This window comes from Tasmannia lanceolata, unplaced genomic scaffold (genome assembly GCF_043159265.1).
Source record: "Tasmannia lanceolata isolate RefF3 unplaced genomic scaffold, GAP_Taslan_0.1 ptg000016l, whole genome shotgun sequence".
NCBI classification, from domain to species: Eukaryota; Viridiplantae; Streptophyta; class Magnoliopsida; order Canellales; family Winteraceae; genus Tasmannia; species Tasmannia lanceolata.
In genome coordinates, this window is record NW_027518693.1 from 626,710 (window position 1) to 654,594 (window position 27,885).

At 38.7% G+C, this 27,885-nt stretch overlaps 2 protein-coding genes and 2 non-coding genes across 5 annotated transcripts in view; 3 read left to right on the plus strand and 1 right to left on the minus strand.

The window, feature by feature from the left end:
- The window catches only part of LOC143848178 (bifunctional aspartokinase/homoserine dehydrogenase 1, chloroplastic-like), a 33,673-nt gene extending 20,748 nt beyond the window's left edge, over window positions 1–12,925 (plus strand). The window contains exons 14-20 of one of the 2 annotated variants that reach the window (XM_077357052.1): window positions 1,885–2,110; window positions 10,635–10,780; window positions 11,067–11,202; window positions 11,475–11,558; window positions 11,647–11,739; window positions 12,457–12,711; window positions 12,793–12,925. In XM_077357052.1, coding sequence (XP_077213167.1) covers window positions 1,885–2,110; window positions 10,635–10,780; window positions 11,067–11,202; window positions 11,475–11,558; window positions 11,647–11,739; window positions 12,457–12,702 — 931 coding nt within the window. In that variant the 3' untranslated portion in view covers window positions 12,703–12,711; window positions 12,793–12,925. The remainder of the gene's footprint in view (window positions 1–1,884; window positions 2,111–10,634; window positions 10,781–11,066; window positions 11,203–11,474; window positions 11,559–11,646; window positions 11,740–12,456; window positions 12,712–12,792) is intronic. The other variant, XM_077357051.1, reaches the window with a different exon arrangement.
- LOC143849212 (U6 spliceosomal RNA) lies at window positions 115–219 on the plus strand. The gene has a single exon (XR_013235591.1). It is a non-coding gene; the product is annotated as a U6 spliceosomal RNA (small nuclear RNA).
- Window positions 12,926–14,056: 1,131 nt separating the features above from the next.
- On the minus strand, window positions 14,057–26,018 carry LOC143849088 (uncharacterized). Its single transcript, XM_077358142.1, has 4 exons — window positions 23,422–26,018; window positions 22,616–22,833; window positions 18,725–18,948; window positions 14,057–15,435 (listed from the first exon to the last, which is right to left on the minus strand). Exons 1-4 carry the CDS (start codon window positions 24,890–24,892, stop codon window positions 14,664–14,666), a joined length of 2,685 nt encoding a protein of 894 aa, XP_077214257.1. The 5' UTR covers window positions 24,893–26,018; the 3' UTR covers window positions 14,057–14,663.
- LOC143849224 (small nucleolar RNA Z157/R69/R10) lies at window positions 21,388–21,479 on the plus strand. Its single transcript, XR_013235597.1, has one exon. It is a non-coding gene; the product is annotated as a small nucleolar RNA Z157/R69/R10 (small nucleolar RNA).
- Window positions 26,019–27,885: the final 1,867 nt, after the last annotated feature.

A 27,885-nucleotide genomic window follows, 5' to 3' on the forward strand; every position in this document is an offset into this window, starting at 1 on the left:
TGTCCGATATACTTCATGTATACTTATATTGGTAAAAATGATTATCATGTTTCAAACATTGAATTACCTATCATGTGTTTTGCTTGCTCGTATCATGTATTTCCAATTATGGATGTCTCTCTTCGGTGACATCCGATAAAATTGGAACGATACAGAGAAGATAAGCATGGCTCATGTGCAAGGATGACACATACAAATTGATAAATGGTTTTGAGTATGAACCTTATACTCTCTTCTAAGTTTAATCTAGTTAACTTCTCATGGCATGGTATACATATTGTATCCATGTCTTTCATTTTGGGAAGACACCGAGTCTTTATCTTGGCCCCCATGTCCGTATTGATATCCATAATAATATCAGTATCTAGGCATCGTATTCTCGAGCCTCTTTGGATACCTCAAAATATTATTGGCGTATAATCTTATGTGCAAATGGTTTTGAAATTAAATAGGATTATTTGCATATAATGATTATAATAGTTTTAGAAGTGATATAGTTAATGGCTTCCAAAGAGACAAATAATCATATTTAACTTCAAAACCATTTGCATATAAGATTACACCCAAATATAATGATTATAATAGTTTAAGAAATAGTTAATGGCTTCCAAAGTAGCCTTAATGCCCCATTTGCAAATAAGACTAAATTAAAATGATCTTATTTGTAAACAAGAGTCTAGAACAAATTTTGTTGGCATCCGAAGAGGCCCTATATCTCCTTTAAATAAGGGTGAAAAAAAATTTTCAGTTGAAAGTTCGGGAAATCCTATATATTTTTCAGATTCTATGTACTTTCCGAAACTGAAACATTTCGGCCGAAATTTCGGATTTCGACTGAGATTTAAAACTATGGTCCTTGTGAAACAACCAATTACTCCGAAAGCTTAAGCTATTGGAGAAGGTGTTATTTAATCTTTTATACTTTAACACTCCCCCTCACGTGTGGCCCCTTTTTGTATGGTTGGCCTACACGTGGCACATGTGGCCCCTCTTTTGGGTTTGGCCATTGCATGTGGATATTTGCTATCATGGAGGTTTGAACTCAAGACCTTTGGCTCTGATACCATGTGAAACAACCAATTACTCCAAAAGCTTAAGCTATTGGAGAAGGTGTTATTTAATCTTTTATACTTTAACAGTCCTAATACGCAGCCACTATAAAAATGAGGGTGTATTTGTAAGTCAAAATGTGAAATACGGTTTATGGCCTGTTACTTTTGTGGAAATGCTTTTTCTATTGTTTCCAAGAAGTCTATTTCCTTACAAACAGCTTCCGTACTTATATCTGATTGTTATTTTAGGGAAGCAAGTATTAAACCTGAAAAAGAATTTATGGGTGACTATAATCATTATCATCACATAATGTATTTCTTGATCGTCAATCAGAACAATGCTATACAGCTAAGTATTAGATTATCAGTTACGAGATTTTTAACACGGGAAATGATAAACATGCCCCTTTTCATCACTTGGGACACCCAGCTGCATTGTACGTGGCAATCAGGTGCGTTCACTTCTTCAAACGTACATCAGCCCCTTTGCATAGATACACTGTCGCTGGGGTGTCCCAAGTAGTGAAAAGGGGCACATTTATCATTTCCCTTTTAACACTGCTTATGCTTTCAGAAACCCTTTGAAATAATCAAATAACCATAGATTGTATTGTTCTTTTTTCTGATGTTATTTAAGAGCTGCAACGTCCTTGTTTATCTATCTTTTTTATGAGATGGAAAATTCTGCCCTGCTGTGTTTTCTGTCAGATAGCCACATGTTTCATTTGAGGCCTTAATATTATCACATAAACAGGATGTATCTGAAATTACTCAAAGGCCATTGAATTTTTCCTATCTCTTTCGTATAAATATTTTTAATGGTTTCTTCCAGGGGAATTGACTTGTCTAGATGGAGAGAACTCCTGAAAGAGAAGGCAGAAGTTGCAGACTTGGAGAAATTTGTTCACCACATGCATGGAAACCATTTCATTCCAAATTTTGTGTTGGTAGATTGTACGGCGGATTCAAATGTTGCAAACCATTACCACAACTGGTTGTGTAAAGGAATTCATGTAATCACCCCAAACAAAAAGGCGAATTCAGGACCGCTTGACCGGGTAAACTTATAATTTGATATAACTCAACCATCTGTTATACTATTGGTGGTATATATTATTCTGTAAAATAAATCTTTAGAGCCTCTGCTTATTTGTTTTTACATCAATATCTTTGTAATCAGTGATTTATTTCATTTTCCTCGTGAATCAGTCCCTCTCCTTTTTTTCACTTTGATAAAACAGTTGCATAAACCATTAGGTTAAAATGCTTCATAGATAACATAAGACTATGAAAGAAATTCATCAAAATGGAACCCCCAAACAGATTGAAATTCACCTTTTCTAACAGTAACATTCATTAACTGTTTCTCTGTTTTTTGCGTTTTCATGTGAGACCTCCTCAGCCTTGCTGTATTTTTTTGTTTAATGATATTTCATTATATAAAAACAACAATTACAGTCATAATAGGACAAAAGCGTGAACCATATTATATTTACCACATCAGCCTTTTTAATTTTCAATGGATCTGTGAGTTTATTGGAATTAACTGCAAACATAATCATTGAGAGCTTTACCTAGTCTCACTCGTACGGCAACCTTAAAGCTCTTTAAAATGCATTATATATTTACACACACACACACACAAACACTAGTAAAAAACCCCGTGTGATGCACGGGCCGACAAAGAACTGTACAAACCACATCATAGGTTGATCCAAACCGTCCATGTGATGGAACACAACATCAATAGGTTGTGCCCGTAAAATCATTTCCATAGGCTAATCCTAGCCCTCCAATATATAGAGGTTTCCATAATATGTTTTTCCTCTTAAGGTGCCAGGAATTCGTAAATATTTTTAAAGTGAGCGGAATTCGCAATATCCTCAAAAAAGTAATAAGGAAAAGTACTTTTTTTGTAATTGTCATATTTCAATACCTCTTCTTTGTAGTTTTGTCCGTAATTGTCATATACAGGTACCCATTGTCCGTAATTTCCCTCCAAAACTTTAGTAAGTAATGATTATTATTGTTAGCTTCTTTCTATACTTATTATTGCTAGCCACCTTTCAAGAAATAGTATTTCCGTGCAGTTTTTCACCACGTCTAATAAGACAAATCTCTGAACACATACCATTGCAAAGGATGGGTGAGGCGTAGCCTTTGGAGAAGGTGGCTAGCAAATCATGAAACCTTTTCTCTTCTTTACAGGGGTAGGACTGAAATTAAATAGTTTACAGTGGTGTATTTTGTGAGAAAAGCAAAGAAAGCTAATGTGTTAAATCCACAGATTTTTCAGGAAATTGGAAAAAAATCTTCATTTTCTCTTCTGCTATATATATAGAGAGAAAAGTGTTTCTAGTCCGGCCGACTAGAGATCATTCTCTAGTCCGCCACCAAAAAACACATGGGTCCCACATATTTGGGTGATGCAAAGCATTCATTTGATGGGCCCTGACATAGAGACGGTGTCCACAAGAAATACACCACTGTAAAGAAGCTAATTTCTTGTGGACACCGTCTCTATGTCAGGGCCCATCAAATGAATGCTTTGCATCACCCAAATATGTGGGACCCATGTGTTTTTTGGTGTCGGACTAGAGAATGATCTCTAGTCGGCCGGACTAGAAACACTTTCCTCATATATATATATATATATATATATATATATATATATATATATATATATAATTCTTATTTCTTTGGGTATCCTCATTGAGCGTATTCAATTATTTTTGTGCTTGTATACAGGCTCTTGGGCTTTTGTGCGAAACTGTGAAGAATTCTAACCCGGTTCAGAAGAAGCACAAGGAGAGAAGAAAATTGAATGATAACTCACCCATTCTAGGATTTCATATGGGTGAAAATGATTGGGAATCATCAGTTTTGGATTTTGGTGATTTTAAAATGGAGAATGAGCGGATTCAGTAGTTTTAGTAGGATTGGCAATGCCTACTTTGTCGCTACCATAACTTTGGCTGGAGGATTAGCTGTAGAAGATGCCCGCAAGCTAGATTGAATCCTTCTCCCTCGCCCCGCACACCTTGGGGAGGGGGGGAGGGGAGGAGAGACTTTTAGGGAGATCTAAGCTTGATCGAGATAATAGATCTGGAGTATGGTTCTACCCTCCCTGCCAATACCTTAACTTTAAATGGCGGGATGATTGTCGATGGTGTTATAGGACCAGAACTCACTCAAAATGGGTTCCTTGCGTCAGCTCACCATCTAGGGCTGATCTTAAGGGTGGCGAAGATGTTTTTTGGCCTGATTCGAGTAAAATTTACCGCCACCAGAATTCGGAGGGTCCGCTTTTATCTATCTCGGGCAGAGAAGTGAATGTGCGACTGGGTTCCCTAAGAGGTTGCTTGATAGGGAAAAAGAAAAACCATAATGAAACCCTGCATGAGCTCTGGAAATAGGCACAAATCTCCTGGGAAATCCCATCTTTAACCTGTCCTTTGTTGACGAAAAATGAAATTCTTTTTATGTTTGATTCAGAATTACAGCAGTACAAACCTTTGCTAAGGGACTTGCGGCCTTGGATAACCATTGACTTTTCCTCTCACCATGGAAAAAGGAATTTATTCAAGGAAAGGAAGCTCTCTGGGTTCATTTTTATGGTATTCCATTGCATGCTTAAGCTGTTTCAACGGTGGAAGCGCTAGGGGGTCTCTTTGGCAAGGTGGTAGAAACCAAGATGGAGGGCAACCACTAAAATTGTATGAGTTATGTCTCGGCCAAAATTTTAGCCCCCCGTTGGCTCTTCCCTAATTCTTGTGTTTTCAAAATTCTAGACGAGACCTATACCATTGGGGTCAATCTTTCGAAGGAAAATGTTAATTCCGTCATCCCTGGACCGGGTCCTCCTTTGCCGGCAATTCGGCCCCCGGCGTGTATAAGGCCTTTGCCTGAGGAGCCAGTGAGTCCCGTAGGGAATTCAAATTCAAATCCTCATATTGGGATGCCTTTGAAGGTGCCATTGGCTTGTCTTGAGAATGATGTGATGGGACTTGAAGAGAAGCTTTCATACCACTCTGATCTGGTGGTGAGTCTCGAGAAATCTAAGCCCAAATTCCTTGCCATTAGGCGGAAATTTTCTTCGCTGACTTCACCTTTCACCAAGTCCATCACGTTTTGTCCTCGCACTAGAGCCAAGAAGGGCTTTGGTTATCGTGCCCCTGGCAGCTCTTACAATGGCTTGAATCCTATTGCCAGAGGGGGGGTCAACATCACAAGAAAGTTTCCTTTTGAATATTCTTTGGAATATCTTGGCTCCTAAACCAAGATCAAGGAAGACATTCAGCAGATTGTTGAAGCTCTTAAAACCTTATTCGAAGATTGGTAGGATATAGGATAGGTCCCGTCTATAGGTAACCCTGTAGTCATGGGTCCTGGTTTTATTCCAGAGCGCCTAATTGGTTCCCGTTAGGGGTGAGATATAAAATTGTAGCCTTTTCTGAGTAGGTCCTGGTTTTGGTATGGTTTGCCCCATTTACTCTTGAGGTGGGCCACATTAACCGTACTGCGAAAATGAATAATTATTTTCGTTTACGAGGAAAGGAAAGCTGTAAGGTCACAGATTTGTTGTTTGGCACTATAAGTTTTGCATCTTGAAGAATAGTGAGTAGCTTAAGGAGTCTCTTTGGATTTATTAGGTTTTCTGGGTGCTTCCAGCTTTGTTCGACCAAGATATCATTTAGAAATGGAGAATCAAGGTAACTCTAATAATCCTTCCGCTTTCTCCGACGGAAGGAGGCGTTTATTCACGGAGACCCTGATTTTAGAAAATATCCTCAGGAGGATAAATTCGATGGAGTATGATGAAGAAAGGGCCCTGATCATGGATCTAACACCCAAAGAGGTTGTTGAAGACCTCCTTCGCAAGCAGTGGAAAATCTTTAAATTAGATGCTCAGGATTGCCCTTTTACCTTTTACAGCCTCACTGGGTCAGGCGAGGTTAAAGACACCCACTCGTCACTTTTTAAACACCCTTTCTTCAAATTTCTGCTTGCCAAAGAAAGGGCTGGGAGGAGGCTTAATTGGGAAGCTAATAAGGTGGTAGGCATCCGTCAAGTGGAAGAAAGGATTGCCGAGAGAAGACTCCCTAGTCGTTTGGAACGGGTTCCGGAGGAATTACTCATCGAAATGCCGGACTTCCTCATCCAGCACATCCTGGAGGAACTGGAGAAGGGTGCGGCATAGTCTGGTTGTCGGAAGGTGGTGCTAAAGCTTTGGTTTGGGTGGCCTGGTGGTCCTGTGAAGATTTCTAGTTTTTTATGTGGTTTGGGTGGCTTGGTTTCTGTGACGATGGTACAGATGATAGATGCAAATGCTGGTAAGAAAGATCTAACGGATGCAATCCACATAATAGAGAATAGGAGTGTTTACAATCCATGGTAAATGTTTTTGTTTATCTCTGAATTGGATCGGGGAATGCCCGCCCCAATTCACTGTAATATTTTGTATGGCAGGCTGGGACTACTGGTCCCGAATGCTATCTCAGTATTAATGAAATATGTCATCTTTCAATATATATATTAGGAAATGTATAGAGAGAGAGAGAGAGAGAGAGAGAGTTTGTTTACACAGATTATAACATGTTTTATTGAAATTTAAAAAACAGTAACAGCAGCAAAAGACAATGGGACTACATGTTAATGGTTAGAAAATGTATGTGGTTACACTCCTTTTACTAACCAGTCATCTTCTGATTTTTTCCCCCAAAGATAGTCATCCTCTGATTTTGCTTCACTTGCATATTATGATGGATCAATAGGAAGAACCATGTTGTGAGGGTGACTAAGTCAGCCTTGTTTGAATCCGTCGCCATGATGAGCGAGCCCTGAGAAAGCCTATATGACCACTCTGAGAATCTCCCCGTTTGTGTTTGTCCTAGATTCCTTAAGTTGGAGCCTCAAAAATTAAGCCTAAAGAATCCAAGAGGGATGACAACCCTCCTAGAGGAAGGCGTTCTAGTTATCACATTCATGCGAATCACATCCCAATAGAAGCGGAGAGACAACTCAACGACATGGTTGGACGCACACCAGCCTCACACCTAGTGGTGTAATAGAAAATCATCTGTTGAACTGAGAGCGCTTTTTTCGACGTTCCCTTGAAGATGCTATGGTTCCTCTCCTTCCAGTCCGTCTAAAAAATTGTTATGAAATTTAGATTCCAAAGATTCTTACATCTAATCACCCATGGAGCAAAAGCTTATGTCTCAAATGAATCAACAATATGATCTAACACCACTTACCTATGCCCAAATATGCCAAAAATGATGCTACATATTACCTTTACAAAGCTACAATGGATACATAGTTGTTTGATTGTCTCCTCTGTAGCACCACACGTAAGGCATCTACTGATAACAACTAGATTCTGACTGTTTAGATGGTCCACCATAAGGATTTTTTCTAGACCGGGTGTTCATAAAAAACCAATCATTTGAAGTGAAAATCAAGTTCTTCCACATCCTCTTAGAGGGTATACAAGAACGACCAATCAGAACTCCATATAAACACACACTTAGCCATGCCCCCACCTCCAAATGAACACAATGTCTAGCCTCTGTGAAAAGGAAGCAAAGAATCAACATCAGGTTCCAAAAAAAAAAATCATGCAAAATTAATTATCCTACACTACCTTTTCATCTAGACCATAAAAAAGACTCTTCGATGGTTGCCTTGAAAAAGCAAGCCACTCTGACTAGGTTAGGGAAAGGCTTCTTCAGGATGACCTTTGCACACAAGTCAAGCCAAAGACGGACACGCTCACCAAATCAAACTCTGTATTTGACCTCTCCTGGAACGCTTCTGTGGATCTCATGATTTCTCTCCATGCAATTAGCCCTGAGAAGTAAAAGTTGTCTATGGAGAACCACCCACACAACTCAAGCCCGAATGTCTCTGCCTTCTCGGCTCGCTAAAGTTGTGACCCTTGCTAAAATTCCAGATCCATTTGTAGGGCTCAATCCATCTCCCTTAAGCCTATATTCGTAAGGCCCCCCTCAGCCTTTGGTCTATAGCATTGGTCCCAATTAACCGTATGGTACTTCCTTTGCTATTCCCAAGGTTCGCAATTTTGGTTTTGGCAATTTTGGTGGAAATTTCGGTTTCGGTGGAAATTTCGGCCGAAATTTAAAACCATGGCTAATCCTTATCGTTTGAATGGAAATTATCCTCGAGGTCGTCTGACTTCTCAATGATGCTAGTCGGGAAAACAGACATGTTGGCGGGCGAAGACATGATAGGTGTGATCTTTCCCTCAAAGAAGGCTTAGCCTAACTATAAGCTCAACATACCCTATGTGGGCATGGTATACAACTACGTGAATATGCTGGGCTTCTGCATTGTGATGAAGGCTTGAAAAGGTCCCTCTTGCCGAAATGCATGAACAGGTTGCCTGCCTACCCCAAAGAGGTTGGGATCAGGTCCGCGTAGTTTGAGGCTTTTAAAGTGGACTTTTGTTTAGGTGAGACATTTTGGGCTCGAGTTCTCAGAAAATTCAGCAGAACAACCTAGTTTCTTTACTCGAGAGAGAGAAAGTAGAGAAATACTCAGGGAGCTCACACTGGGCATCGGCATTCTGCCAAATTTCTGAGGACTCGTGTGCGTGCATGCGCGCTATATATTTTTTATCCCCAAATATGAATGGGATAGAAGCTTATGTACATCCCCAAATCCAAACAGTGTTGTCCACCTCCCTACTATTAAATCTTACCCTTGATCGATGACTTGGAGAAATTGATCCTCTGACTTGAAACTTCATAACATCTTAGCATCATCTTGAGATTTCTCACTCTCTCCTTAAAAGAACTACTAAAGAGACTAATGTCATCTGCATGTTGCAAATGAGTAATATACATGAACTATACACTCAACCCAAAGCCCCTGATAAGGCTGATTCTTGAGCTTTATCAATCATGCGACTCAAAGCCTTAGCAATAATAGTAAATAAAAAGGAGAGGAAATCTCCACGCCAAAGCCCCTTTTAGCTTTTGAAAAAACCTTTGGGAATTCCGTCAACCAAAAACAAAGTATGTTAGGAGCAAAGCCTGTTGATACTCCCATGGATCTTACTATCAGCTTTTTATAGGAACATTTAGATATTGCATTTGTTGTAAATGTACAATTCACGCATGCTGATACTATTAATCAATGGGCTGTAGTTTGTCATATTCTAAGATATCTAAAGCTAGGCAAAAGAATTGTCTTTAGGACGAACAATCACTTCCGAGTAGACAGTTTCTCTTATTCAGATTGGGCAGAATCTCCTTCTAGCAAAAATTCGGCTACTGGATATTGTGCGTTTTTTCGGAGGGTATCCAATTTCTGGGGTTGCACGTTCTAGTGAAGAGGAAGTGTATCTATGGCTCACTGCATGTGAGTTGATGTGGTTGGAGACTCTTATGGGAGAAAAGAGTTGTATGGTTTACGAGCTAATGAATATGTTCTACAATAACCATGCAAACTATTTACATAGCTAGTAATCAGTATTCCATGACAGAATGAAGTGCATAGATTATCATTTTGTGCGCAAAAATATAAATAGCAAATTGATATATATTCCATGTGTGAGATTTAAAATTTTAAATATCAGCTGACAGCCTGACAGATATTTTTGCGAAGGATCTTGGTCGCAATCAATTTGGTATTATTTGCTCCAAGCTGGGCATAGATGATATCTTAAAAGTTGGATAAAATAATTAGTTTATTTATGTTAGCAATATGTAATGATATGGGATATGATAGGCCCATTTTTTGTAATGACAGGTTAGACTTCCACCCCAACGACTTCTCCTTTTCTATACTTTTAACACACACACACACACACACACACACACACACACACACACACACACACACACACAGTTGGAACTTATCTCTTCCATTAGGTTTGGTCAACACATCTGCTCCTACGTGAATGTATTAGGAAATTACTCTTGGTAAAATGATCATAGCAAAGTGATTTCCGTTCCTACTTTGGCAAGGGTATCATATCTTTGACCTCTTGACATATGGCTGAAGGAGATTTCCATGTAATTTGGGTAAAAACCAAAAGGCGAAAGGGGGTATTTTCTGTGAGCTGATGACGAATATCTTTTACATCTTTCTCGACATACCTATGGAATTAAGGGTTCTAAAACTATATAGGCGATATAATTTATATAATTTATAACAGTGCTACATTTTGAGGGAATAATAGATTCATGTTAACTACAGTGACAGTTGCATGAAAAAAATTGTGCATTAAATAATGAAAAATGGCAATGACGCTCCTTTGAATACAAATGCTTGGTTTCTCAGAAGCTGCCTTTGCTTTGAAATTGCTAAAAATTTCCTCTGTTGAGTCATTTTTAGGCTTTAATGATAAGTTTGTCATTTTTCTTTTTATTCATAAATGATGTTGCTTTCCAATTCATTGAATATTTCAATTTTCATCAAGCTAGAAAAAAGGAGGTTTCTCGCATTTTTGGTAGTATGTATTTTACGCTTTAAAAAATGCAATTTGCTTTTTCCTTGAATTTACTTTAATTGGGATGCCTTGTGGCTCATTTGATGGATGTTCACCAATTTCAGTATTTAAAGTTGAGAGCGCTCCAGCGTCGATCCTATACCCACTACTTCTACGAAGCAACTGTTGGAGCTGGTCTCCCTATTATCAGCACTCTGCGTGGTCTCCTTGAAACCGGTGACAAGATTTTGCGTATTGAAGGCATTTTCAGGTTTGTTGTCTAGCAAAATATGCTTGTGTAAATGTATATCAGTTGATCTTTCGATATAGTAAATAAAAGGTTGTTTAACATGAAGAGTTATGCTTTGACAAACATCCATTAGATGAAGAGAAAATCTGAATACAACAAATAACAGGGTTTTAATCTAGCCGATGAAATGACAGTAATTAATGGAGGATATGATTGCCCATTATTTTTATGCATTAAGTTCATGTATCTCTCAAAGTATACTACTTTTTTCTGATGAATCTTTCACTTGGTGTTATTGCTATCACAGTGGGACTTTGAGCTACATTTTCAACAATTTTATAGGAAATCGAGCTTTCAGTGAAGTGGTAGCAGAAGCAAAACAAGCTGGGTATACCGAGCCCGATCCAAGAGATGATCTATCAGGAACTGATGTTGCCAGAAAGGTGAATATATGCTTAGTTTCTCATAAGGAACATTGTATTTGTTCATTGTAATGTAATGGATGATTATGAGAGGGATATTGCTTCTCCCAATGCCCTCAATTGGATACACTCAAGCGCCTATTCGTTTGGAATGCATGGGTCCCTCTCAGGACCCTAAACATTTGATGCAGACAGGTGCCCACATGTTTCTATGTGGGTTACGATCTGCCGATGCAAATTTGTACTGGCAAATCCTTTTTTTAGTCAAAAGCTGATAGCCATTTGAATTGCAGGTTATAATCCTTGCGAGGGAGTCCGGTTTAAGGCTTGAGCTTTCCGATATCCCAGTCCAAAGCCTTGTGCCTGAACCACTAAGAGTAAGAAACGATCTGAAAGTATCACGTACTATCGAGTCTTGAAACTCAAGACCATTGTGGATGTGACTGGGTTCTAATGAATTTGTAGGTCTGTGCATCGGCTGAGGAATTCATGCAACAAATTCCAAACTTTGATGACGACATGACAAAGAAACGACAGGATGCAGAGGCTTCTGGTGAAGTGAGTGTTTCTTTTTCCCCCATCTATTTCATTTTGGGTGCGTTTGGATTACGGGAATCCGTATTGAAATCAAATTCCATTCCTATTCCAATTCCCCTGGTGAAGGGTATATCAATTCCAATTCTATTTTTAGAGAGAGAGAGGGGGGGGGGGGGGGGGGGGTGGGGGTGGGGATCGTAATTGGAAATACCTCTTCGGGCGGTATCAAAATCCGCCTGATATTTACTCAAATATTCCACGCCATATTTCATTTTTTGCTATGATTTGGCCGACACATTGAATTTATTGCTGACACCTGTGCCCACCACACTCTTTTAGACACTTTTAAGTGTACTGCTAGAAGTGACAATATTTATGTATGTGTGTGTTTGAGTGTGACACTATTTTTAGATTTTTAGGGGTTGCCATGTTAGATACCTCATATCCTTGTCGAAACTTGGCACACGAATCCGTGCCCACAAATCATGATTATATGTACTTTCTATTTTAGGCGTGTCCCCGTTTCTAAATTTTGGGAGTTCACCGTGTCCGTGTCCGTGTCCACAAATCATAGATTTTTTGCCTTCCATACATATCCAAACGCTGGAATTTGGGGCTATGGAATCAAACGCCGATTCACATTCCCTATTCTGGTAATCCAAACACACCCTTTATGCTGTGGAGTTGAGGTTGGCCATGATAGGATTTATGAGCTTATGAATTGTTGTGTTTCTAAAGGTGTTGAGATATGTTGGAGTGGTGGATGCTGTTAAGGCAGAGGGGCTTGTGGAGTTGAGAAGATACAAGAAGGATCATCCTTTTGCACAGCTATCTGGATCTGATAACATAATCGCTTTCACGACGACTAGATACAAGGAACAGCCACTCATCGTTCGTGGACCAGGGGCTGGGGCACAAGTTACCGCTGGTGGAATATTCAGTGACATATTGCGGCTAGCCTCTTATCTCGGCGCTCCATCCTAGTAAGACCGGGTGAATAGTCTTTTGATTTATTTTTTTCTTCTTTTTTTCTCTGGGTCTTGACTAATCCAATTCCTTTTTGTACCTTTTCAGATGTCTTGCAAAATGCCTTGCAATTGTACACTCCTGTTATTGAGCCTCAAGTTTATGTTATTCTTTAGTTAATGTTATGAATCTCCATTGAAACGTGTATAAGTATTTAATAGCTCAATGGAAGTTTACATTTTCTCATTATCTATAAAAATATATACTGAGCATGTTTCTTTTCATGAGAAATTATATGGTGGCTGCCCTTTACATATATAAAGGGCGGAGAGAGAAAATATCAACCCCCTTGATTTTTTATCAAGGGGAAAGTCAAAACAATCTATACCATATTGACAATTGAGAATGTTTCATTTTATTTTTTTTTAACTAAAGATACATTTTATACTTCGATAATTCAATCCATTGTTTCCCTTTAGAAAATGATTATAATATTTTCTTCTCTTTTGGTAATTATATTTTTCTCTTATTTCTTAAGCATCAGTGGTTCTCCAATTATACGTTTTACCATTTAAATATGAAAGTTGTTGAAATTACCAATCAGGTTTCCTCTTCATTTTTTCTACAAATTATTGATGGGGATGCTTGTTGCACTATAAAATTGACACTAATACCCCTCTATTGAAGCATGACCACCTCCATTGTAATGTCCAACATTTTTAGAAACTAGTAGAGGGGTATTGATGTCTTTTTTCCTGTAGTCTATAATTTGAAGAGCTAACCTGACCGATAATTTCAGCAACCTTTCGAATTTAAGGGGTAAAAATTTCTCTCAATTACTAAGTAGAATTTTAGAAATCATCGAGTTCGACTCCTTGGGGTAAAAAATGTCAGTGAATCTGAATCAAGTTTGTTAAATGCTATGAGTGATTCATCGCCTGACTGCCAGAGAATTCTACTTTCAAGGAAAAAAAATTCAGCACAGCCAAACATGCCTTGTAAAATTAGGAAAAATAGCTTGAAAATTGCTGGTTTCCAAATGCAATCCAACTGTAAAGTTAGCATGATGCACAGATGGCTTACATTTACTAATCATCTTACATCAATAGTACCCATAAAATACAAGAATCTACCAAGAAAACAAAATCATAGTTTATCGACAAAAGCCCACTAATCATATTGTTAGTTTAGTTGATTCTCGGTGTGTTGCGGCTATACATTTCCTGTTTTATCTGTCAGTTAAGAAATAGTTGCAGCTTTTTCACCATTGAAGCATGATCTGTTAAATTATGATCTAACACTGAAAAAGAAAAAAGAATGAATTCAACCCCATCAAAACTACTCTTTAATCCTAATTATTAGCCAAACAGTAAGAGGTTAGCTTCTTCATGCATTTCCAAAATTAAGAAACAAATAAATAATGGAATTCGAAGTAAAATCCGGACGAGAAAAGGAAAAGAGGATCAGCGTATCATCTCTGTAAGTCTGTACCTGATGGTACAATACTAGTTTAAGCATTCTCTCTCTGTTCAAAATTTGTATGAATAGATGAGCTCTGTCAAAATTTGATGTATTCCTACTTTTCTTAATCCCTGCCTCACCACTCTTGCCACGCCTGCTGCCAGAATGACTAACCAATAGACCCACTGATCAAATAACCCAACCATCCAGCCAACCAACCAATCAATCAATGAATAATTCTGTACATATTCTGTCATGTAATTTTCAACTATATTTTTTCTTCTTCTAAGTTGTAGATTTTGCTCGACTCCCGGAGATTGGTACCAATCTCCTATTTTTCTTGTTAAATGTTCTCTCAGCTCTTGTTCACTTGTGTAGCATTGCGTCCGACAACACGGACTAATTGCGATCTTTATCTTCACAGGTGGTTTGTGTGAACTCTATGATAATGTATCTTTTCACACCAACCACCTAGTCAAACCACATAAAGTTCAGCTGAATCAGTGAGTTATTATCCTTTAAGTTCCTTCAACACTTTGGATTCTAACTTCCTCATAAGCTTTCAATGTCTGGGACGTAAAATTCTCCATGGCTTCAAATATTGGAATCAAACCCATTTCTAAACTGCCAGAAACTGCCTCATGCACTTGTTTTATGGTTTCCTTGTGCTTCGCTCTCTCTTCATCTAGCCTGTTCTTCATGGAATCGAAAGCCGCTCTTTGTTCATCATCCGGGGAGAGTGACACTGCTGACTTATCTGATCCATCTAGATTCCCTCGTATCTTTCTACCCTCCTCTCGCAAAGATTTAAGCCTTTTCTCAAGATCTTTTGATAAATACTCTGCCTTAAGTTTCTGGCGTTGCTCTTCATCTTGCCTTTCCCATAGTTTGTGCACACTTTTGGCAAAATTATGCATTGCATTTGTCACTTCCAATTCTGAAATCCTCTCCATTGCATTGTACCAATCATTGCATATGATAAAAACAGGGGGAGCTCCAATTCTGCTTGGGGAGAAAGGTACAATTCCATCCGGCGTTTCTTCGGGTTCATTAAGTAGGCACTTAAGAAGCCATCCATTAAGGGCTTCGACGTAAGCTTTCTGGGAACTGATCCACTTGTTAAAACAGTTACTCCAACTCAGCAGCTCCATTTCTAATTCCATTGTAGCCCTCATGCTTGAATCTCTCCGGATCCCAGTTTTTCCTATGACATTGCGAAGTTTTCCTTCTACTATAGCCTGGAACTGCTTTTGATGACACTTCACCAGGTTCCTCCACATTCTAATCAATCTGCACATAATCCAACATTCCCAATTACTGACTGTATACTTGTGATATATAACATCTAATAAGAAGGAAAATGTTCACAAAGCAGAATGTGATTCAAATTTACTCTTAAGGGTGGAGTAAACAAGTTGAAAATTGCACAACCAGGGACAACAATGTAGAGACATGTTGGATGCATAATTAGCAGGGACAAGTATGGAAAATGATTGAATAAGTAAAATGCATAACCAGGATTTGCTCTAACTAAGCTTGATCTAAGAGAACCACATTTCCTACCTGCAAAAGCTAATATAGATAAAAAGACAAGAATTATTTGTTTAATATTTCTGGAGGATTTTTGTTCATCATAGATGTTCTTTTTTCCTTCTAATAAGTTTGCCTTTAAAGAGCATTATGAGAAGATAATCAAATACCACATGTCATAGATGTCTGGTAAAGGGCATTATGAGAAGACCATCAAATACCACATTTCATAATTTCATAGATGTCCTTTAAAGGGCATGATGAGAAGACCATCAAATACCAGAAAGAGGTTGAGTATGTTGTTCCATGGTACAAGAAAGTGTTCTCTTGGAACAACAGTACTTTGATTCCTGCTCCATCATATTAAACCCACTGCAGTTAGAAAATTATGCAGAACTTGCCACTTTAACATAAAGGGTGACCTAATTTTGAATGGGGAGCTCTACCTAGCAGTCAAATACAGCCATTTTAAAATTCAGAGATGTGCACCTTGTCATCTGATCATGCTATTGTCACATGCTGTTTTTACTAAAGTCCAAACCGAAGGGCAACAAAATTGTCACATTATCTTTCTTTTTTTTGAATAATGAATAGTATTAATATAACCGTTCAAAGACCGAGGAAGTCTGAACATATGATACAAGAAGAACCACAAGAAAAACAAAAACGAAAAAATCAAGGTGGAAGATAATCAAACTGCTCCAGACTTTCCTTGAATACCCCATCTTTAGCTAGCTTATCCGCCACGCCATTTGCAGACCGTTTCACATGATAAGCATTTAAATGTCCCCCTTCTACTATACCATGGATTTCATCAAAGAAAGCCGCAAATCTCCAAGGTATTGTGTGTGTCCCATTAAGCCAACTTATCACATTCTTTGAATCTCCTTCTATCTCAACCTTTTCCAACCCAAAATTGGTTAGGAGCTTAATAACATGGTGGATGGCCCGCACTTCTGCCTCATTTGCATCAGAAACTCCTATAGGACCCGAGTAGGCCCAAATGACATTCCTAAGATTTTTATGGGAGGATCTGACGATCAAAGTGGTTATTGATTCTTTAAATGATTACGTGTATGAGCCATATCTTATTACTTTGCGCTTTTTATTACCTGAGTAGGCCCAAATGACATTTCTTATTACCCGAGTAGGCCCAAATGACATTTCATATTACTTTGCACTTTCTTTGTAATATTAGGAATCGAGTGGTTATTGATTCTTTAAATGATTACGTGTCTGAGCCATATCAAAGCACAACAACAAATCAAATAAGGGTTCTCTTTTGAGCCACAGAGAGTTGTCACTGTTGAGCCAAACTAGAGAAAGCACCCCTAACGAAGTCACATAAAATACGGCATGGTGAAGCAATTTTCATATATTAGAAAGTTCCATGCTAGCACCCACCCCCCCCCCCCCCCCCCCCCACCCAAAAGGCCTCTCTCCCGCCCCTCCCTCTGTCCCCAGCCCCTTCCCCTCTCACCCGCGGCCCCTACCAGACCCCCCCTTCCCTTCCCTTCCCTCCTCGCAACCCCACCAAAGACCCTCCCCCCCCCCCCCCTCCCTCTCGCCCCTTCTCTCCCCCCACGCCCCATCCCAGCCAGCCCCTTGCCCCTTATCCTTCCTTGATCCCGAGAATCTCCCACCCCCATCACCATTTAAAAACCTTAAAAAAAAACCCTAATCTCCTTTTGTTTATCCCTTGGTTCTCTCTCTCTCATCACACCTTAAGCATTAATGTTTTAAATCCCCTCCTGCCCTTTCTTTTTCTTGTTCGCGGTTCCAATTTCTTATCCTATGTCTCTCTCCTTTGCCTCTCTCGATCTCAGAGCCGCAATATGATGGTTGGCGCCATCTAGTTGTCCCCCTTCTCGTATTGCTTCTTTGCCGACATTCGTGGTTGTTGTCTTCTCTCTATCTTTGTCTTCATGGAGCCTCCCATCATTGAGGATCCCTCCATCGGCACGACCAATGGGGTCCGTGCAACACAACCACATTCGGCTCTTCCATTTTCTAGTTACTCTTCTCCTGTGGAGGGTTCATTCCCACGCATTTCTTCCATATATGCCTATATTGACTTTGTTTATGGCCTTTAAGGCAAGAAAAACATCTCTCACTTAGCACTTGAGAGAGAGAGAGAGAGAGAGAGAGAGAGAGAGAGAGAGAGAGATTTTTTAGTTGAGGACCAATTTAGTGTTTCACACATAGTTGCTGAGTAGGAAGAGAGTGTGATAAGTCAAGTTGGAAGCATAAGTGGGAAGCGGTGGGTTTAGTAACGAGAAAATGCAGGAAACAAAAAACCTCTAAAGAAATGAAGAAGAAATGCCTGGGAAAGCTTCATTGAAAGTCAACATGAAACATGTATTTGGAAGCGAACAAGAAGAGTATAGAAAGATTATGGTTATAGTAGGTTAGGGAGGAAGGGTTAAAGTAGGTAGGGATTCCTAGAAAAGAATACTTTGCAAATGATTAGAATTTCAAGTTTTAAAACTGAACAAGATTGCCTCTATTGAGTAAATGACCTTGGATTTTAACACAGGGAAAAGAACACTCATAGACGCCCTTTACTAAATGGATGAAACAACCATGTACATACTCTATATTCTGGCTCCATCCTTTTAACTTTTGGAACCAACGGGATACCCTTTGGTTTCCCCAAAAGTAACCAATAAGCACTTAATCTTCTCCCAAAAAAAGAAAGATTGAGCAGAATATGTTGAATCTCTGAAAGGCAATCTTTGAAAGAAACAGGAATAAGAATAATTTTTGGAACAATGGCAATAACCTTACTAAAAACAAAATGATAAATTATCACTTTTGGTTGCAATTTTATGTGTATAGGGCAAAAGCCACTTTCATCATATTTAATGAGGTAAAATAAATTTCTAAGTAATTGAAAATTCAAACACAAATAAATATTAAAATAAGCTGAAATCTACAGATGAGGAAAGTGTGTACTGGAAAAACCCAACAAAGACATTAGGATTTCTCCTCAAAAGCACTCAATTAAGTTGTGAAGATCCGATTAATAAAGTGGAACAAAGTTTCATACCCTTGAATTAATTCAGTTAGTTGGGGTTGCAACTCTTCATCTCTTAACTTGTGTATCCTGCTTGATATGGCAGCAACAGCTTTAATAGTTATGCTCATTTTTGTGAGCAACTTTCTTATTGACGCCTCAGTAGCATCGATCTTAGTAGTTTCCGCTCCTCTGTCATCCAAATTTTTGAGTCGCTTGCACTGCTTTTCATAGATAATACGCAGTTTTTCTTCATCCTAAAATGAACACCAGCATCTAAATGAATTAGACAAGAAACAAGAATTGAGCAAATTTTGTAGTGTTAACACATCCAAGTAACCTTTAATTCAGTGTTTCAAAGTGCGGATGTGGGTCAAAATGCGGCCGAATAAAATCCTATTTGACTCGGCACAACGCCGTCGAGTACTCGGTTGAGAGGCAGAATGCTCGGTCGACACGGTCATAACTCGGGGGAATGCGTCCAAGGGAAAAGAGTGTCGACTCCGGGGAGTCCACGATGAGGCGGGCGAGTTTTAAAACTATGCTTTAATATGTTAACATCAGGGTTGAGAACAAGGCTAAGCCAATTCCCTAACTTTTGTAGAAAAGACATGGCCTGATTTGTAATACAATGGTTCTACTAGAATTTGCGTCTAAGTTCATATTAACAATATAAGTTATACAACTAAAAGGGATATAAAATCTGTACTCCCTTGTTTTGACATTGGAACTCCTCTTTCCGTTTTAGAATTCTGTGGTTGGCTGCAGGTAGCTTTTCGTGAATAGAAACAGCCAGTGAAATGTGTAAACTAGAGGAGTTCAAAAACAAGGGAGTGTTGATATCATCTACCAACTAAAATCAAACAATGGTGAAATTCTAATATTCCTCTCTAAAAGGAAAAAAAACTAATATCATGTAACAGACATTATAAAACAAAATGTAACCCATTATGTAATATATAAGCAATCATGTTCATAAAAACAACAAACATATTGCATCAAGATAATAAATATGAATGGAACCAAAATTCAACAAAAACAATGCCAATTGCCAATAGATTAAAAGGAATAGAATGTCCAGTAGTCATAGCGGTTTTAGAGACAGTTTCCCCCACAAAGTCAGCATCCACGTTTATTTCACAAAGAATGTGGAGGTAATCCAGTTGAGAAAACCTGCATATCTCTACGCCACTTGCAGGACCAACCTAGTAACACATGTTGCTGCCAAAATAAACTCATTGCTTCGCACAACTCATTGGTAATTGTAATGGTAAATGGAAGAGTTTGGAATAGCGGGGTAAAAAAGGGCGGCCCAGTGCAAGAGGCTCCCGCCATTGCGGGTTCTGAGGAGGGCTAGGTGTACGCAGCCTTACCCCTGCTTTGCAGAGAGGCTGTTTGTGACTCGAACCCGTGACCACCAGGTCACAATGGAGCAACCTTACCATTGTGCCAAGGCTCGCCCTCTTGGAATAGCGGGGTAAAGATTAAAAAAAACAAGGGAGTTGAAATATGAGCTACCTATAATCCATCATGTGTTGCCTAAGGGTGTGTTTGTAGTATGAACCTTACAAGTAATAAGACTCTTCTAAATAATTGTCAAGATCGTCAACACTGACTCACAAGTCGAACTAAGTGGGTCTCTCTAACAGGCTCGAGTGTGCGGTCCAAACCTTGATTACAAGGGACAAAGTAAATATACACGAATACAGCTTTGTATTAACAAAGATAAATCACCAAGTGGAAGACAGAATAAAGAGAGAATGATTCTGCACAAAATATATTGAATAAATAGCAGATAAGTAGATGGTACGATATGTTTGATGAGCAGTAGATGGTTCCAAATATAACAGAAACCTTTGTTGCAGCAAGTTCTTTTTACTAGAATTGGCAAATTGGAATTCAATCAAACAAAGATAATCAGATATTATTCTAATGATATAAAAGCCTAGAGAAATGGAAAAAATACCAAAAAAAAAAACATTTAACAAACCATACAAATAGACAAATAACCTAAATATTAACCTATGAATCCGCAACGAAAATTCGGACCAATTTAAATAAAACAACAAGATCACATCATCTAGATATTGTAGGCCTTTTTACTTTCTTTGAATTTTAAAAAATATATGTTCAGAAAATAAGCAGCAAGATCAAAATCCGGTATCAGCGTATGTTAGAGGAAGTATGTTACTGCACAGAAAATCGAAAATTAGAAGCAAAGTCTATTGATACTGTCGTGGATCCTAATATCAAAACGTTAAAGGATTAGGGAGATGTATTGGATGACCCTGGTAGATACCTTATCTATTTAACTATTATAAATCTCGATATTGCATTTACCTTGCATGTACTGAGCAAGTTTATGCATTGTCATATTCTTGATCATTGTGTAGTAACGTATCATTTTCTGAGATATCTAAAGGGTTCACTAAGGAAAGAAACTATCATTAAGAAGAATAAACCCTTGAGAGTGGTAAGCTAATTTTAAGCATATTGGGAGGATCACCTTCTGATAGACATTCGACTAGTATATATTGTACCTTGTTTCTACTGCTTGTCTTCCCACACGCATCTCCTCCTCGCTCCTACTTTCCCCAGGTTGCTTGTATTTTCTAAGGTTTGATTTCTACTATTTTCTTTACCTTCACCCTATAGTATCTTTTTTCTTTTCTAATACTATTTTCTTTGTTGACATATTTGTGCCATGATAAATCTGTTGTGGACTAGAGTTTCCGATCTGGTCTCAACCAGTAGTTGAAGACAAACCATTGGTTGTCTGAGACTCCGAGCACTTTATAATCAACCAAAAATAAAAGCAAGGAAAACCCATCCTCTTTATTCTTTGTAACTAAGTTTTCTTTATCATTACGCTAGGGTGAAATTATTTCACCTTGTTATTTGTAATTTTTGGGTTTTCATTTCTTAATCAGAGATGACCCACTTCTAATTGTTTGGTTTGTTGTTTTCCTTTGTCCATTGGTGCATATTTTGCATTGTGAAAACCCATCCTCTTTATTGGTGCATATTTAGCATCTTTTGCATTATTAATCACATTGAACACCTAGTGACATGTGTTTGCGCACGTGTCTAAGAAAAGTAATGAAGTATTAAAAAGTACGATGATCAGTCTCCCCTCGCAGGACCCCCCAACTCTAAATCAATACCACAGAGTTATTGGGTACTATTGGTCACATGCCGATCTGGCATCCCGTGCATAAGTACGATTACTTTGTACTGCAATTCAATGATGTTGCCTACCAAATATCATTCTCTACATTAATGCTCTAGTTTATGTTGATTGAAACTCAGTCATTCAATTTTTGGTGGGGCAAATTCAAACTCCTGTCAATGAGAAGACATTACCCTTGAAATGAAAATAACTAGTTCTTGTGGGGTTTTAATATAATCACTAGAAAAGAGAAGTAAGCATGTGTTGCATTGGTATTATATGTCATCCTCAAAAGGGATGTATGACAGCCCAAGCAAATGCAATAGTGGTGGATTATGATAAAATTTGCCAGCATGCTCTCCGTAGTAAGTGTACTAGTCACTAATTCTACAACACATAATTTCACATGATATTTTATTTCATGACTGCTAACCACGCTCCAAGTTACCATCTATCTTATCATTTTTTTTATCGTTAACCATCAATGTTATCATCAAAATTCAAGATGAATAGTTCACGGTTTTATTCATCATATGTAAATGGTATACAGCCAAATGTACATGGTGTTTCTTTCTTTCTTTCTTTTTTTTCTTTTTTGAAATGTTATGTACATGGTGTTTCTTTGCATAAGAAGCATTCAAAACTGATAGCTCAGGGCAAAAAAAAAAATCATCATTTCAGACAACCCACACACATTTCAGATGTGTTATGTGAAATTATTTGAGCCAACCAATCATGTGTATTACACACTATACCTTAACTTCCTTATAAAGTTTCTTCTCCCATGCATACAGCTTTTCCAAAGTTGATGAAAGGTTGCCAGACTTCATACCCATGCTTTTTTCGAAATGTCCATGGCCGGCCCCACCCATTTTCCGAGCATTTGATGATGTACGCTGTGGCCGCTTAGATAAAGACCGTGTAGATATCAAAGTGGAAGGAGATACAGCATCCAGCATCCTACAAGAGATTGCTGTAGCAAGGTGTGTAAGGTTCAAAATCCAGCAACCAAAAGGCTTCAATAAAGAGATAATTTGTCCATCCAATTAGCCATTGAGGAACTAGCAGGAATCTCAAAGGTAGCAGCTTTAACATCTATGCATCATGAGGGGAAAAAATGCAGGTAAGGGCATGTTTGGCTACCATGAATTTATTTTCATGATAAACTAGCTTCTCCAAGTGGTGAGGGAGAGTGGGAGACGGATAGATACAAGAGGCACTGAGGGGAGGGAAAGAAAAGCCTGGAAAACCAGGAAACGGAAATCTCACCCCAAAATATGATTTACTTTTTCCTTGTTTTTTAGCGACTTCTCACTCTCAACTCAGTAGTGCCCTCTCAAGTCTCTCTTTCTCCCACCCACACTTCCCCTCTCTCACCACTTGGAGAAGCTAATTTATCATGGATAAAAAAAAATAGTCAAGGCTGCCAGACATGCCCTAAGTGTAAAGAAAATATTGATAAGCATTCCAAATGGATGAAAAACTTCAGCTGCAACATAAATATAGAAAGGGAGATCATATATGGCAAAAAGACTCGAAGAATAATAATGACACATCCTACCTTTAAGTATGGGATTCCTTGGCTGATAACGGAGTTTGTTCGACTCAAGCATCACTGACATCTCATTTCCTAATTCAGATGCAATCTCAAATTGATCCCTGATTTCATTCACAACTTCCCGAATGTTCCGCGAGCGATGCGTAGATAATGTAGCATGGCTACTTGGCTGAGAGGATTCTATGCTGTCTCCCAAAGCTGTTCCTGCCCCAAAACTCACCCCTTTTTTCCTTGCAGAATCCTCCTCCTCCTCCTCTTCTTGAACATCTACTACAGTGTGTTTTGATCCGCTGTCCTGCGAACTACTATCACTTTTCTTCCCCTGTGGCAACTGTGTCCCATTGCCCTGCGAACTACTATCACTTTTCTTCTCCCGTGGCAACCGAGTGCCATCACCATCACCACTCTGTGTTGGTGCCGCCCTAGAAGTGCCTTCGCCATCTAAATCTTCCTCCAACTTCTTATCCTTCTTATTCAAATGTGACTCTTTCAGAGGCTCTTGCTCGGTTTCGTCTTCCAAATCAGGAATCCCTTCTCTCTCCCTCACCTGGTCTGAATCAGGACTACTCGCATTTGAACCAACCCCATAAATTCCATTTCCATATCCATAGCTTGGATACACACTTTCAAATGAATTGAAAGGATTCAAAAAATCCCAAGCTGATACCTCAGGCGGGGGCGGAGGAGGAACCGCAGCCGGAGGGGGAGTCCTCCCCGGAATATCATAATAAGGATCGTGATTCGGACCCCCGAAATAACCACCCCCAATCCCAAATTGTGGATAATTCTGAGGAGATTGTGGGTGTTCCTCATAAAGAATGTTGGGTATTCCAGTCGATGATCTCATATAGGCCGAGTAATTGGAGACATGGGGAGGAGTAGAATGCAATGAAGAAGGCGAGGGCAAGTTTGTGACATAAGGATCGCGATTCGGAACCCCGAAATAACCCTCCCTAGTACCAAATTGTGGGTGTTCTTCATGAACAATGTTGGGGATTCCTGTTGATGATCTCATATAGGACGAGTAATGGGATGCGGTGGGAGGACTAGAAGGACCAGAATGCAATGAAAATGGAGAGGGCAAATTCATGGCCTCGTCGGATTCTTCATCAGATTCGTCTGAGGGGAAATGCAAGTGAGATGAATTGTGATCTTGTGGAGGGGAATTAGAAGAATTGTGATCTTGGGGAGGGGAATTAGCAGAGAGGGAATGAGAGAGAGATGTAGAAGATGTAGAAGAATTATTGGTTTTTTTTGAATTTGGTAAAGAGAGAATAGGAGAAGGATTAAAAGAGAGTTCTTCCTCTACAAAATGATGAAGAGAGTGACCAATTTGTTTAAGAGATTTGAAATATAAAACATGAGAAGAAGCAAAAGAATACCTCTGATTAATAGCCTCTCTAATCAACTCTTTTCTCTCTCTGCATAAACTGACCAAAGGCAAATCGTCTACTTTGGATCCACCACAGCCCATAAGTCTCTCAAAAATCCTCCAAAACAAAAAACCCAGAACTCAAATCCTTTTTCTTCTTAAACCCACCAAACAAAACCCAAAAAAAGGGAAAAAAAATCCAACAACATTCACCCACCTTAGGGCCCAACTACTCCATTTCTAATAATAATCCCTCTTTTCCTTTATCTTTTTCTTTCTCTGTATAATAATACATACCATTTTTCAAAAAATAAAAATAAAAACATTCCTTTCTAACATCTGGGTTCCTTTCAAAATCCAATTTTCTTGCCGGGTTTCGAACTTTATATCAGGAAAGTAGATTTTTCTTTCTAGTATGAAATTTAGGGACAAACCCTAAAAACCCTAAAATTAGAAAATCAGAGAAGCAGAAGAAGTAATGACTGGGATTCGCTTTTTATTATTTTTGGTAAACTGATTCTGATTTGTATATATTTTTCTGGGTTTGAGGGGGTGTTGGAATGCGTGTGTGTCGTTATTAAAATAGGGGAGGTTTGATTTTGGTGTTCTTCTTCTGGAAATTTGGACAGTGTCAGAATGGCCGGAATAATCAACGGCCAGAACGACGTGGGTTTTTTTCCGTTCCATTCTCTCTCTCTCTCTATTTGTTTCGTTGAGCCGCGTGAAAGGCCACATGCACGCATATTTGACACGCATAAAACGCAAGAAATTTCAAGGGGGAATGATATATTCCCCCCTTTTTTACTTGGGACAGCCCTCTCTACCGTTAAAGAGTAATCCTAAGATTCATAAATACACTAGTGGGGCTGTCCCAAGTGAAAGAGGGGCGGATATATTATCCCAATTTCAAACGAAGGACTGCAGGGCGCAACGCGGTTCGCCTAATATAGACAGGCTTACATGTCAGCATGACTAATTACGAGCCCCCAACTTTAATACCTTTTACACTGGAGAGGGTGGGCCAATGAAGAAAAATTGCAGATATGTCATGGCTACTGGATATTAGCTCTACCATGTTTTGATAATTGCACGAACTCAGCTTGTCTATTCTTTTATAATTGGTTTCTGAGAGCTTTTTGGATATATAATAAAGGACAAAATGAGTTAGTGCAATCATCAAAATGTGGTAGTGCTAATATATCAGTAGCCAATATCATTTCCTTTTTCTTTTTTTTTACTTCGGACAGCTCCACTAGTGTAAAAGAGTAGGGGTGTCGAGGGATCTCCTTCGAATCAGATCCACTTTAGTCACATTCCATTCAATCTCTTATCAGTGTGATCGGATTCAGAGTGCTCTTCGGATCATACTTCCTGTGTCTTAGTCATGATCCATATCAGATTAATTTCAAATCTGACCATCCATTGGAGTGTCCTAGTAGGTCATCCTTACATTTTACATAGTTAGAAATTTTCTCAGAACACGACTGGCAAAAGGCTAGGGACTTATGCTCTGTTTGGATGCTGGTAGATGTTGGGGGATTTAGAGAAGAAGAAGTCAAAGGGAAATCAAAAAGAAATCAGTCAACGGAGAGATTGTGAGCAAATCTCTCCGACGTTGTTTGATTGGGGGTAGGAGATGTGCAGGAGTTTTTTTACCATATTTTTTAAGATTTTTTTGGAGAATGTTATCAGCACTACTGTTTTTTGATGAGGGCACTCCTCACTATATAAAAAGTACGGTATGGCCCGCACCATAGGATTATCCAAACAGTCCATTAGATGGGCCATAGTCTAAATAGGTTATGCTCCAAAATTATTTCCATTGGTTGATTCTAACCCTCCGATCTATAGAGGGTTAGGATCAACCCTCTAACATTCAGATTGGAGGGTTAGGATCATCCTATGGAAATGATTTTTGGAGCATAACCTATTTAGGCTATGGCCCATCTAATGGACGGTTTGGATCATCCTATGGTGTGGGCCATACCGTACTTTTAATAAAGTGAGAGTGCCATCATAAGAAAACAGTAGTGTTGATAACATTTCCTTCTCTTTTTTTTTATAGGAATTTGCTAGCAAACTTCTCCTATGCCACTTCTCGGCATGTGGCCATCCTTGGTGCAAAGATGCACACATGGGCAAGGGTAGCAAAAATAAGTAAAAAAATTAATCATTACAAAAAAAAAAGTAACAAAATGTAGTAACATATGACAATTACGGAAAAAACTACAAGCAAAAGTATAAAGTTATGACAATTACGGCAAAAAAGAATTTCCCTCATAAATTCTCCCATTTTTCCTTCGATTTGGATAAATTCATCCGGCGAATTTCTAGGGTTCCACGTCACCCGACAAGCGCCCGACATAACTGGCGGTCAAAATTCCAATTTTCACTAAATCCCTACCAAACACCCCTCGGATAATTAGGAGAATTACATTCCCTGCGTAACCAAACAGAGCATTAGGGTCAATGGTAAGAATGAAAGAAAGCAAAATAAAGGAAGCTGAAAATAAAACTTCAACTGTGGTGGTTCAAGTCACTTTTTTCATACATAATCAAACAATGGAAAAAACATGAAATATTGGACAATTTTATTTTTATTCAAACTACTCTAGAAAATTCTTGCAATCCAAACAGGGCTTAAAGGGACCTTCAATTTATAATGATATCACTATAAATAAAGCAAAAACCACATCATTTCAGTCTAAATCGTGGAGACAAAAAAAATTCCTAGGAAAAAGTTTTCTGCAAAAGATGTTTTTCTTGCAATCCAAACGGGGCCACAAGGAAAATCTCTGAGCCAACTCAAAGAGATGATGTGGACCATTTAACTCAAAAGTGCTTGGCCTTTATATCTTTCTCTTTTAAAAGCAATCTTTTCATGACTTCCGGTTGTTAGGGAACATAATAAAATCACCCAAACAACACCTTTTCTCTTGTCTCTCAGTACAAACAAAACTACCCTTTTTAACACATTAACATACAAAACAGAAAGAGAGTGACATTAGGAAGCTTGTTGAGAAAGAAATATTTTATGAGAAGAGCTAGGCAGGTAAAAGCCACTTTTTGGGTTGATAGGGAGATATGTGTGTGAA